Genomic DNA, 14,309 nt, shown 5'->3' on the forward strand with positions numbered 1-14,309 from the left:
TGAGACCAAGATAGAACTTTTTGGCCTTAATTTTAAGCGGTATGTGTGGAGAAAACCAGGCACTGCTCATCACCTGTTCAATACAGTCTCAACAGTGAAGCATGGTGGTGGCAGCATCATGATGTGGGGGTGTTTTTCAGCTGCAGGGACAGGACGACTGGTTGCAATCGAGGGAAAGATGAATGCGGCCAAGTACAGGGATATCCTGGACGAAAACCTTCTCCAGAGTGCTCTGGACCTCAGACTGGGTCGAAGGTTCACCTTCCAACAAGACAATGACCCTAAGCACACAGCTAAAATAACGAAGGAGTGGCTTCACAACAACTCCGTGACTGTTCTTGAATGGCCCAGCCAGAGCCCTGACTTAAACCCAATTGAGCATCTCTGGAGAGACCTGAAAATGGCTGTCCACCAACGTTTACCATCCAACCTGACAGAACTGGAGAGGATCTGCAAGGAGGAATGGCAGAGGATACCCAAATCCAGGTGTGAAAAACTTGTTGCATCTTTCCCAAAAAGACTCATGGCTGTATTAGATCAAAAGGGTGCTTCTACTAAATACTGAGCAAAGGGTCTGAATACTTAGGACCATGTGATATTTCAGTTTTTCTTTTTTAATAAATGTGCAAAAATGTTAACAATTCTGTGTTTTTCTGTCAATATGGGGTGCTGTGTGTACAATAATGAGGAAAAAAAATGAACTTAAATGATTTTTGCAAATGGCTGCAATATAACAAAGAGTGAAAAATTTAAGGGGGTCTGAATACTTTCCGAGACAGATGGACAGATAGACAGACAGATGATGGATAGACAGATATAGATAGACAGTTAGACGGACGGACAGACAGACGGACCAATAGACAGACAGATATTCAGATAGATGACTGACAGACAGACAGATAGATGACTGACAGACAAATATACAGATAGATGATAAACAGACAGACAGACAATTTATGGATGGAATCCAGAGATGATTCATTTTAATTCAACAGTTTGAGAATGCCAACCATCTGACCTGTTGGATGCATCTTTATGGTCGGCAATTAAAAATGAAAAATAAAATGAGTTGTTGTTTCTCTTGCAGTGTCAGCCCTGTATGAGTCAGATCCGCCCGCAAGCATGAATGTTCTGTAAAATGTATAATTTGAATAGAGTTTTTGTTTTGTTTTTTAAATCAATAAATTTCCATTAAAAAGAACAACTCAACATTATATTAAAAGATTGTTTTATTCACAATTGAAGTGTAACAAATATAGTTTATCAAAAACTTTTGCTTTAATATAATTTATTACATGATAAGATCATAAGATTTATATAAATGCAGTTTGCCAGAATGAGATATGTACAATTAAAAAACAAATTAATGAAAAAGAAATAAAACCAAACAATTTCCCACAAAATTAATTGCATATATATTAAAGAAAAACAAAACAAAATCAAATCAGATTATGTGCAATGGAATGATTATCAGCAATATAGTACAGTTACATTTCTGAGGTTGTCTCATGAAGAAATAACAAACGACAAGAATCACAAACGAAAAAAGGCATTTTCTATGCAAGATCATCAACACAATATTTAAACGACAAATTTTAATCTGAAAAGCACATCTCCTATTCCTGTTCCAGACTGTCACCTAAGATTCTCTGCGGATTCTCAGTCACAGCTTGAGGAATCACGTTCACTAAAGAGACAGCACGAAGCGCTAGTCCGCGCTAAGCCGCGGCAGTGCTAAACATCGTTTAGATTCGCAGTATCATGAATACAGTGAACGCGATGTCTTATCTACAGTGTCACAGTGTTTTATGACGGGCCTTCCTCGAGATGACGTTACTTTCATATATTACTCGCTAGCACACATTCAGCAGAGAAATACCATGTCAAGTGTTGCAGTCGCTGGCCTCAAGAGAGGAACCTCTGTGAGGTATTTTTGTTTTTTTCTCCATGTAGAAAGGTTTTCCTAGGTTTCCCAGTATAATATATTGGTTAAAGCACCACATCATACTAGTTAAGTAGAGTGGTTCAGGTTTTTTTCTTAGTTTTGGAAACACTGCCTAAATGTAGACCTGTCAAGCACGTCCTGCTGTTCAAACCTCAAGTTTGAGGTGTCAATTTCCAAAAAACTTATTAATAAGATGGGAATTGGACCGTTCCTCCTAGAATTGGAATGGCTATGTAATGTGTAATAGATGTAGTGATGTATATGCACGCCAATGTGTCAGATATTTTTCTTATTAGTTTCCTGTGTATGTGTGTGTGTGTATGTGTTGTATCCAGTGCCGTGGACTGCTTTGCATTCATTGGTTTGCATCATTTTCCATCGAAAATCTTCACTTTGTCCAACAGTAATATTCCTATTCTTTTCTACATGGAGAAACCCGAACATACTGATTCACAACTTTGTGCTTTCATGTTAAATCAAAAGACACTAACCGATAAAATGATAAAATCACAACAACTAGGCCAAAGTATATTCAATTCACATTTGGTGGTACATTCATACAAACATTCACTCCCCTTTTTGACTGACGCTGCCCGTGTCCTAATAAAACACTTTCCCAATGGATTTGAGCAGCTTCATCACTGTTTACTACAGATCCCCTAAAGGGACATGGTGATGGTAAAAAAAAAGAAAAAAAAAAGAGATGGGATGAAATTTCAATTCTTGCATTCGCTTTAAAACTTTTGCGCTTCCTTAAAAAAACATGCGTTTGCTTACAAATCCTTTCGTTCCACCAATAAACTCTTTTGTTAATTTGCAAAACTTTCATTATGGGATGGGAGGTGGGAGGAAAAACTATATTTAAATGCTTTTGCGGGCAACGGCAAAGTTTCTCGGGGAAACGTAATAAAGAGAATACAAATATTTTCTTCGAGGAATGCAATCATTTTGCGAGAGAATGCAAAGGCATTGAAATATTTTTCCATCACCATGTCCCATTAGAGGCATTTTCTGCCCTTCACAATGAAAAAAGACAAAAAACCCTACGTCTTGTAATAAATTAACACAAAGTACTCTATTTTACATGTATAGGATAAAAAGTCTCTGCCTCCATTGATTAAGTAAACAATTAAAATACATTTTGAACACATTTTATGCAACAAAGTAAGCTCACGAATGTAGGGGAATGAATGATAAACGACTGTCCATCACAAGCTTAAGAAAGCTGAAGCCAAGTAGGATGAAGCTCTTGGTCAGAGCGAAAATAAATAGAGCGTTGCTATTAAAACGTGACTAAATTGATCAGTAAGACTAAAAGGCACTAGTTGACTTGCTTTCACTACCTTGCTGTAGAATAAAGCCTCAAAATACCAAACCAAACATCACCCGAAAGAAACGGACAGCAAGAGATGGCGAAGTCTGGTGGATATTTCATATCTTCGCTTCTGTAAACACACATGATGCCAAAAAGACAAAAAAAGAAAAGGATGTCGATGCAGTTTGAGTTACCTATGGCTTTATAAAGTATGTGAAAGGGCAAATACAATGGAAAATGGTCTGGTCTCCTCACAGAGGAAATATGGTCCTTCTTGGTCTCTGTGGCTCAGAGACATGTCCAGAGTGTCAGGGACAGGGACAGATAGAGAGAGAGAGCGAGAGAGAGAGAGCGAGAGAGAGAGAGCGAGAGAGAGAGAGAGCGATAGAGATAGAGATAGAGAGAGAATGAAACACATGAGAACACATGAAACTCCAGCAGAAGTTCTGGAGGACAGGAACTCTCCAGCCACAGGGGTTTTACACCCATAGCTCTTGTCCACTGTTAAAGAAGGTCCAGGAAGTTACGTTTCATTGGTGCTTTGGGGTGGAATGAAGATTACTTGAGATGGTTGGCTAACTCTGGACTCGGTTTCTTAATGACGGGAAGAGGATGAGCCTCCGTGTTGAACACCCACTGATCGAAGGGCAAATGATCATCGTCTGAGAACAGCAGATACAAATACCTGAAAAAAAAGAGAAAGAAAATCTTTTAAAGGGCACTTTATGTTGTATATAGTTAATATAGTAATTCACAGTAAGATTGCCAGTGAGAGATTCGTGGTATTTGGAAAAAAATATTATGTACATGAATCAGAAGCATAAACCTCAAGGTTATGAGAGGGAAATAATAATCACTAGACTCTTAGTAGAGCTTGGTAGAGATTTTATAATAAAAAATATTTCCAACAAATATAGAAATGCATTAATGCATTATAAATAATAATATGCAGTAATGTATTTTTATAATTGCCAGAAATATTTCTCTCTCTCTCTCTCTCTCTCTCTCTATGTATATACATATGTATTTCTCTATGTATTTCTCTATCCATCGAGAAAGAGACAGTTTTCTGTTTTTCTTTGTTCAGTATTATTATGTAAAATTTGCGACAAGATGGACAGCTCTAATGTAATGCTATAAATTCATAAATACTTTATTTCTGACCATGCAAAAAAGTAATAGCACACCTTCTGATCAACAAACTGCTTGATTTGAGAAATCATTCATGTCTATAGCACAAAAGTGGTGAGAATAGCCAAATGGCAAAGTTTAATACTTATGCGCAATAGTAAAAACTAAAACATCACTAATTATCTCCATTAAAGTCAACCTGCATAAATAAATGTACCTCTTAAAATCTGAATGTTCACTTCGTAAACAAAACAAGAACATCTTCCAACTAAGTGCTGATGAATTAAAGTAAAACACTGCCAAGACAACAGCACTGTAATAAGAGATGGAGATTACAAACTACAATAAGTCTGAACATTTTACTTCCTTTGGCTGAGAGTCATAGCTAAAGGACATTGTTTCACGAATGAAAGTCATAATTCAAAACCTGCAGCCAGGAAAACAAAAAGCAAAAACACAGATTTATTTGGAAGGCCGGATGACACTCGTTAAATTACAGTCTATAAACTTTAGCTGGAGACTGCGATGTTGATGCCTGTTTCCTGATGAAGTTGTGACCTTGATAATACGGTTTCTAACCCTTCCTCCCTCTCGGTTCCCTCTCTGAACATGCATTGGCAGGAGATTCGCCGATGAAAGGCTCTCTTCTCCACTGCCCCTCTGAAAATATAAGCTGTTGACCTCAGGCCTCCAGAGTTAAAGCTAAATCACGCGTGTCCACTGGATGAACCACTCCTGGCAGCTTAAACTGCACCTGACCTCCTTTTGCAGCCAGCATGATCTTCAGACCTTCAGTTTTAATGCCCTGCCACTGGCTAGAAAAAAATTGGAAGGTTAAGGCCAATTATAAACGAAACTAAGAGGATTTATTTGATGACAGAGGTGACAACAGTATCATACTGCATCTGCAAGTGAAATGGACCCAACAGCTTTCAAGCTGATATGCTCTTTTAAATTGGAAATACTTCAAAATGGAAGTATTTGTTATACTGTGATTCATCTGTGCACATTTTTTATTTATTAATGTGCCCTCATAATCTTTAATCAAAATAACTTCCCCTCTTGCAGTGACATCTCTTCTCTTCTCTGATGAAGTATTTACTGGCGTGAGGGCGGGACAACCTGTCACTCACATGACATCACAGCAATAGCAAACCACAACCATCCAATCAATTCCTGATGGACAAATTCAAGTCTCGCCATTCGCCTTGTTTGAAAAGCCGTTAAGCTCAATAAGGAAGAAAAGAAAAAATTACAACTTTCGTTTCATGCCAACCTTAGTTGAGTGCAGGCGTCTCCTGGTTTTACTGTAGTGCTTTTAATTATAATAAAATATAATAAATAAAATAAATAAAAATTAATAATAAAACCCTGGGCAAACCAAACCATGAAGCAAAATGGGCCCATTTCATGAGTCAACTTGCTTGGTTCTCAAGGAAAATAAATGCACACACAGATTAGTGATAATCTGCCTAAAGAAAAAAGTTCTTTAGTCAAGAGCAGTGAGTGTGTTTCCCTGTTCCCTTTGTTATTTGATTAACTTTAGCGACAGATATAATTAGTGGCTACTGTGTACTGTCCCTTTAAGACCAGCCGCTGCTGTCAGAGACGCGGATCTCACACGCGCCTCATTCTCTCACGAGTCACAACTCTTCACGTTCATCATAAGACTACTCTTATGTTATGAAGATACTCGACAAAAAGACATGTTGGCATAATTGTGTGTGTTATTGTTCGTTCAAGCTCGAAAGAGAACTGTATTCTGGCATGCTGTTTTGTGCGCACGCACGATATTAGCGCAAGTCTTTCTGTGTGTCACAGTCAGGACATTCACAGGCAGCGCGTTCTTTTGTCTTATCGCGCATGAATGGTTTAAAAGCATTTGCATGAATAAGAGCGGGATCATGTAACACTAGCCAAAGGATGCCAAAAATTAACAGATGCTGCGTTAATTGCGTTAACAGCGCTAATTTGTTTATTTAATATAAAAATCGCAGCATTTTGCGTCATATAATCGAGTAGGCTTGACATCGCAATTGCGATAGGCTATGATTAATCGTGCAGCACTACCACCAAGGATGATAACTATAACAATAACTTAAGTTTTAATAATCAATCTTATCTATGAGAATAGGGAAATCCACAACACAACTATAATGATAACGATGGTAGGAATGTAATTGTTGAAATCACTTTTTAAAGCGATTTTCTTTACAGCCGATAAATGATAAAAACATTGATAGCCATTTAGAATCCATCCTGCTTTAATGGATGTGAGCATTTAAAGCGGCAGACGACAAAACTGCAGCATGTGCCTATAGTATACTGAATGTTTACTGAAACTGAATTGTGCGTTAATGTGGACGCCAATATAGTTATCGCTAAATCGTTCTTGGTGTGATTGGGAATTTGGAATGACATGAGGATGAGAGAATGAACAAATTTTCATTTTTTTGCGTGAACTCTCCCTTTAGTGGTTCAGCATGTGAAGCGGAGTGGATGAAGTGGGCTGAAGTGAGCATGTTAAAGAGCACAGTCATGCCCACAAACACATTGAGAGCATTTCTATGAACAGGAAACTCTGATCCCTCAGCCCGCCAGACAGTCTGGTTCTGAAGAAGATTCATTACTTAATACGCACTTACTGTGCAAAAGAGGCAAACACAGCCAAAAGCAACAGAACGAGAAACAACCAGAATAAGAGCGAAGGAAAAGCAGGGGTTTCTGGATGCGCTCACTCTCTCTCAAAGAACTGCTAAGTCTTTTCTGTGTTCAATTGTGTGCATTGTGCTCCTCCTGGCCAAAGGGCAAGCACTCCTCCAGAGTATTAAAGGCAGGAGAAATGGAGAGCCACTGTCTTCCGTGGCGGGGTGAGACTCGAACAGTGATTTCCTCCTAAACCGCAATCAAACTGGACGAGAACTGGGAAAAGCTACCCAAAAAACAGGATGCAGAAGTGCATTGTGACCTCTCTTAACTCCTCAGCTCTTCATTCTGGGCCCTGACGGAGTAAAATACTTGTTCTTTATTCATTCCTTTCATTTATCAATGTCTTTAATGATGAATGTTGTGCGATAAGGAACCCTGGGAATGAGTTCCAACTGTCACAGTCTTGTGTCTCAGTCACTTCACCTTGACAGTGATTCTCGCTCTGACAGAGAAATGGCTCCACTGACTACATTCTGAGTGAACATCTTTCCTTTAGTCAATCATTGCAGAAACACAAGTTAGTCTCAGACTCAACAACATGTCCTATGAATAATTCGCAGAACATTTGATATTTACTGCACAACAAAGTGGCAAGAGGTTTCTGAAAAATCTAAAACTAATTGGCTGGCTGATCTGATTTCAAGGACTCAACCTCAGTGCTCTAGTAAACACATATATTTGTTTACAAACTTATTATATATTCCCCCAAAAAATCAAAAGACAAATACAACCTTTTTCGTAGAGAAAATCAATTCTATTAAGATGTTTGTTTTGCACTGTAACATTATTTTTATGACAATTAAGCACTGTTCTCCAAATTCTCATTAGTTTTTTGTTTCCCCCTCATTATTCTGACTGATGATTCTCATTAGATTCTTATTAATATAATACAATTTATTTTACTGGATTATAGTAAAAAAAAAAAAATCACAGTAATAAATGTATAGTATGTGAATCAGAATTCATTCAACACAGTACAACACATATTACCATTGCAATAATAATTACAATAATACATATGTATATAGAAATGTATATATATATATATATATATATATATATATGTATGTGTGTGTGTGTGTGTGTGTGTGTGTGTGTGTGTGTGTGTGTGTGTGTGTATATATGTATATAATACCATTATATACATACATACATACATACCATACGTGTGTGTGTGTGTATGTATGTATGTATGTATGTATGTATGTGTGTGTATGTATGTATGTATGTATGTATATATGTATATGTATATATGTGTGTGTGTGTGTGTGTGTGTGTGTGTGTGTGTGTGTGTGTGTGTGTGTGTGTGTGTGGCATGTTAGGAACTACACGACATTCCTCCTGGGTTAGTGACATCACTAACCCTAAAATTGACATAAACCCCGCCCCCGGAATACGATTTATAGATTATCAAGACTAGAAGATGACTAGAAGATAACTACACAAAAGCTACATAAATTCATCAACTAACCATTCAGAAATGTTGTCTACATGTTGTCACGTCTTCTTGAGTCTCTCCATGTTTCTGACTCCGATTTGAACATAAAAGGCTAAAAGTTTTTGAAATTTTCAATGCATGTTTATGTGAGATAAAAGGAGACAAGCTGTTGAAGCTCCGCCCTCTGTGCTGAGAGCAGAAGCTCATTTGCATTTAAAGGAACCGACACAAAAACGGTGCGTTTTTGCTCACCCTCAAAAAGTGAGAACTTTAACATGCTGTATAAAAATATCTGTGGGGTATTTTGAGGTAAAACTTCACATACACACTCTGGGGACATCAAAGACTTATTTTACATCTTGTGAAAAGGGCATTATACCACCCCTTTAAGCAAGCAGTTTTCTCAACCCTGCAACACAGCCACCTGTGTGTGTGCTGTACTCACTTGAGTGTTTCAGCCAGGTAGAAGCTCTGCTGCACGTCATCATGGTTAGGAGTGCTGGCGTAGACGTCTCTTACTCCGCTGTAACCCCCTTCCAACCTGCAGTACTTCTCCAGAGCCTGAGATACAGAGATATAAATGCACCTGTCAGTATAAATGCAATTCCTAGCAACCGCATGTACCTTTGATTTTCAGAGACAGTACACTGATGCAAAGGTGTTTACTGGGTCCATTCAAAAGACCCCCACTCACAAGTCTATATAACAGGGCTTGGCAATTCTGTTTAGCTAAGACCCTGATCAAACTCACCTGCCTGTAGACCCCCGCTTTATAATATTCTGGTCTCTAGATATACATTTAGGGCTGCTCCTTCAGTGTAAGTCTATGAGAGATTGATTCAGCCTGACAATCAGGCATAAATAGTAGGTCCAATCACTCAGAAAAGTAATAGTGTAGCATAGTTTACCTCAAGGAGCCTCATGATTTACAACAGAAAAACTGTACAACTGTGTAGGACAATTTATGTGCCAAAGTTTAATTCTCAGGATTTAGGCGTTTGTTTGAATACCAAGTTTTAAAAGAAATTACTTTTATTCAGCAAAGATGCATTCAATTGATCAAATGTGACACCATAGACATGATGATTTTTTAAGTCTTTACTAAGTCCCCATAAAAACATGTGTGCATGTGCATAGTGATATTTTAAACCTTTTTTTTTTTAACCAAATTTGGAACATAATTATGTGAATACAGTTTAAAACCATTGAATAAACATCAAAGTTAAATAGAAAAAAAGATATCTGATTTGTTTAAAATTATCCACTTTTAATGCTAGAAACCTCATATAACAGTTTATCAAACAGTAATGGGATGTGTCTCTGTAATGGGAAAGCAAATTGTGCTCTATTTGTGAAAAGTGCCATAATAACAATCAAATTATTGGCATTGTGGCGGTGTAAAGATTGTGTAAAAGAACGTTTTAAGATAATGAAGATTTTACAAAGCGGTTTTTGAAGGAAAGAAAGAATCAAGCCTTTCATTCCATAAGAGTTGAGCCAGCACATTTTTACTGACAGGGGAATAGATGGCAGAGGGAGAGCGAGGGAGGAAGAGATGTGATGTATCGCCTAAAGGGACAGACAAATCACAATGGCAATCTGAAGTCATTATGATACAATTACAAGGCTGTGAGATCCTGGCGGTCTCCATTGTCTCTAATCCTGCTATGCTGAAGTGCAGGGAGCGTCTGAGGGCAGGGATAAAGCCTCACTGTGACTCACAGTCTGGCCTACATCCCAGTTTAACCAGTCACGTACTGGTGACATTACATAATAAGTGATGTGTCAAATCGACATGACAGAGTTCTCACCTGTACCGCCTCCCAGCCCCACTGTCTGTACTTGGGGTCGTGGGTGAACCTCCACATGTACATGTACGTTTCGATGACCTCCGGCCTCAGGATGAAGTACTTCTCATTTTGCCGTGTGGCGATGGCCTCCACGCCGCCGTCGAAACGGAACGCCTCGGGACCCAGCTTCATACCTGAAACATGCATGCCGACAAATTCATCGCTTAAACGTCCATGGAGACAAGGGATTATGGGATTACACTGTTCCTGAGATGAAGAGAAACACTATCAGAATGTGGATTAGAGGCTGTGGTATAATCTGGACCTTTGTTAATCTGCGTCAGACAAAAATACCTACGCATTATGAACACGTCGGTGATGACTATTACTCTGTATGTGTGTGTGTTTAACGAGTGTCAGAGGGATTTGAGTGTGTGTGTGTGTGTGTGTTCAGGGTTAACTGGCACTGAGCAGAGTCAGCAAAAGAAAATACTTGACAAGTAACAAATCTCTTGCCACTGCACACATGTGGAAAAATACATCACATAATCTGTATATAATGAATGTTAGACAAACCTATGAATAAACGTATCATTTAAATATTTACTTAAATACATTGTTTTGTTTTCATGTCACAATTTTCCACAAAAACGCATTAACGTAGCTTAAATAAGTAAATAAATAAATAAATAAATAAATAAATAAATAAATAAATAAATAAATAATTCTCATTACCGTAATTACCATTTCACCTTTGAGCACTTTCGATTTACTGTTATACAGTAAAAAAAAATAAAAAAATATATAATAATAATAATAATAATAATAATAATAATAAAGATAATATAAATAAATAATTCAATACAACAAAAACTACAACAATAATTTATTCACAATACAATAATGAGAATTATAATTATATTTTGCAATCATAGTTGGTAGGCAAGAAAAATGGAAAATAAAAATGGTAGAAAATAAGCTTCATTTTCTTTACACAAAACATTATTTCTTAAATCAGGGTGTCTGTACATGCACTGCACTATTCTAACTATACCTAGAAAATGTCTGTATAATCAAGCGTCTTTTGTTTTTTTTTGCTGGAAATTCATTTTCAAAGCAGTTCTGTCACTCACTTGTTCGGGTGTAAGACTCATGACACGTGCGGGCGATCTCAGCCGCGAGCTCCATCTGGTGACCCGTCTTATCATCGGGGGCTCCGTCTGCTCCTAAAGCAATCATACCACCGGCGAAGCAGGTCAGGTGACCCATCTTATGCTCCAGGAGTCCACCTTTCCATTCTGCGATATACGTCAACCCTCCGCTTGACTTCCGGATCAAATTCTTTTCAATCGCCTGCATACAGAAGAGAAAATGAAAAGTAGAGGTCACTTTAAGTTGTTTTCAATGCCAATTTCTTCACTCTGTGGTTATTTATACTGTGTGGGTTAAAATGAACTTTGTCCTCTTTTGGCAATTAGGCAAACAAACTAAACAAATGCAAACAAGGGCATTCAAGGCTTCGGTGTGATTTCTCTCAAAAGTGTCCTGAGAACAGTTCAAGGCCCAGAGTAAGGAAGATCATAGCAGAAATCAGGGTCACAGCTGTGTGCCAGAGATGTGTATTTACAGAAACATCACACACATGGGAAATGAGATTCTTATCTGTCTGGAAAAGGGCTCCGGTGCATTTGAATGGAAAACTGGAGACTTCATCACCATGGTACCAAAGGCACGCAAGGAAATAAGTAAAGCATCTGACTCTCTTTTTCTTACATCACACCCTTTGTAATCTTATTTCATCATAAATATGGCATCAGTGTTGTGGAGAAACTGAAAGTCATAACAGTAGTAGCTTACTTTTTTTTTTTAAGTATGTTGAATACTTTTAAGTATTGTAGCTGTTCATGTAATGATAGCATTTTTGTCAAGATTTTTAATTTTTTTTGTCTAATTGAATTAAAGAGTAAGATGAGTAATTAATCAAATATTTGTTATATATTCTTCTATAGCATGAGAATGCTGGATTCAAGTGTTTGATTTTGGATCTTGCATCACCCTAAAGGATATATACTGTGATAATGAACGGCAGTTTATTAACCTGTGTATTACTGCTGTGCTTATTAAATGCATAGATGGACATGGAATATTTATTAAATAAATCAAACATAAAATTAAATCAAATATAAATATTGATTTGAGTTCAAATTATTTTATTATCCAAAAGAAAAAGAGTGCGGATTGGTACATGGAACCGCAGTAGACCACAGTAACTACTCTCTTGCCACAGCACATGGAGAAATAAATCACATCCTGTACTGTGAGATGTGCTTGTCAAAGCTAAACCATAATTTTTTTTAATAATATTTATAAAATGTATCTTCTTTCACATGAGGATTGGTAGACAGGGGTCCAGCACTTTTCAGAATCATCGTAACTTTAATAAAATGTAGAAAGATTGTGTATGAAATCAGTTGCCTGGATGCCACAAGTGAGCAGAATCAAGTACAGTTGTAATCGAAATTATGCAACCCACATTGCAAATTAGGCTTATTTGCAAAATGTGCAGACTTTCAGCTCTTTACAATGAACAAATCAAACAAAAGTAATTGAAATGGCTCAACACAACAAATGTTCCAAGTGGTTTTCCCAAATTCAACTGAAAATGCAACTTTTAATGACTTCTGCGGTCTCAAAATTATTCAACCCCTTCATGGCAAGCATCTTTAGCACTTAGTAGAATACTCTTTTGCTGTTATGACCTGCTGCAAACAAGATGTACAACCAGACACAAGATTCTGTCAGCATTTCTGAGGAATCTTAGGCTACGTTCACACTGCAGGCTGAAACGACCCAATTCCGATTTTTTTGCCCCTATGCGACCTGTATCTGATCTTTTCATGACAGTCTGAACGACACAGATCCGATCTTTTCAAATGCGACCCAGGCCACTTGGGTATGTGGTCCCAAATCCGATACATATCCGATCTTTTCAAATGCGACTTCAGTCTGAACGGCCAGGTCGCATTTATCCGACCCGCACGTCATTGATACGCGAAAAACGTCATAATCCTGCGTTGAAGTAGTCGTCGGTTTGAAAACGGACTGCATATTCGTCGAGCTGAGATAAATCTGCCGAACGGGTCGACCTCGACGAGCCCGTTAATAAAAAAAAAAAAACATAAAAAAGCCCACGGCCATTATATATACGTTATGTTAACTTATTTGTGCTGAATCTGATATTAGATAGGTCAGCGGCTGCTGTCTGGCTCTTGTGTAACGGTCGCTGCGCGCGCTCGTGTGTGTGTGTGAGAGAATCACAGTTAAAGTTTAGCTACTTCCGCAAACAACAAGTGACGTCGTTGACCGTTGAGTACTCTTCTGCGCATGCGGGTCACTTCTGGGTCATTTCACGTCCACACAGGAGATCACAAAAGGTCGCATTTAATTGGTAATGTGAACGGCCTTGCAAAAAAGTCTAATTTTTTCAAAAAATCGGAATTGAGCATTAAGCCCTGCAGTGTGAACGTAGCCTTAGTCCATTTCTCATGAGCAATGACCTCCAGTTCAGTAATATTCTTGGGTTTGCGTGCTGCAACCGCCCACCAGAGATTTTCTATGGGGTTCAAGTCAGGTGACTGTGATGGCCACTGTAAAATCTTCCAGGACTTCTTCTGCAACCAAGCCTTGGTGGAATTTGAAGTATGCTTTGGATCATTGTCCTGTTGGAAGGTCCAATGATGCCCAAACTTCAGCTTCTTCACTGACGGTATGGCATTTTCTCCTAGGATTTCCTTATACTTCAATCAATCTATCTTGCCTTCCACACACTGCAGGTTTCCAGTGCCAGAATATGCAAAGCAGCCCAAGAGCATCACCGAGCCACCACCATGCTTAACTGTTGGCAGAGTGTTCTTTTCAGCATATGCTTCATTCTGCTTCCTCCAGACATACTGCTCATCTATAGGGCCGAAAAGTTCCAGT

At 38.1% G+C, this 14,309-nt stretch overlaps 1 protein-coding gene across 1 annotated transcript in view; it reads right to left on the reverse strand.

Moving 5' to 3' along the window:
• Positions 1–1,211: 1,211 nt before the first annotated feature.
• The window catches only part of man1a1 (mannosidase, alpha, class 1A, member 1), a 108,655-nt gene continuing 95,557 nt past the window's right edge, over positions 1,212–14,309 (reverse strand). The window contains exons 9-12 of the mRNA XM_082148236.1: positions 11,462–11,681; positions 10,350–10,522; positions 8,984–9,099; positions 1,212–3,945 (exon numbers count right to left, since the gene is read on the reverse strand). Of these exons, the coding sequence (XP_082004362.1) occupies positions 3,819–3,945; positions 8,984–9,099; positions 10,350–10,522; positions 11,462–11,681 (636 nt within the window). The 3' untranslated portion in view covers positions 1,212–3,818. The remainder of the gene's footprint in view (positions 3,946–8,983; positions 9,100–10,349; positions 10,523–11,461; positions 11,682–14,309) is intronic.

This window comes from Leuciscus leuciscus (genome assembly GCF_965113295.1).
Source record: "Leuciscus leuciscus genome assembly, chromosome: 19".
In the NCBI taxonomy this organism is placed as follows: domain Eukaryota; kingdom Metazoa; phylum Chordata; class Actinopteri; order Cypriniformes; family Leuciscidae; genus Leuciscus; species Leuciscus leuciscus.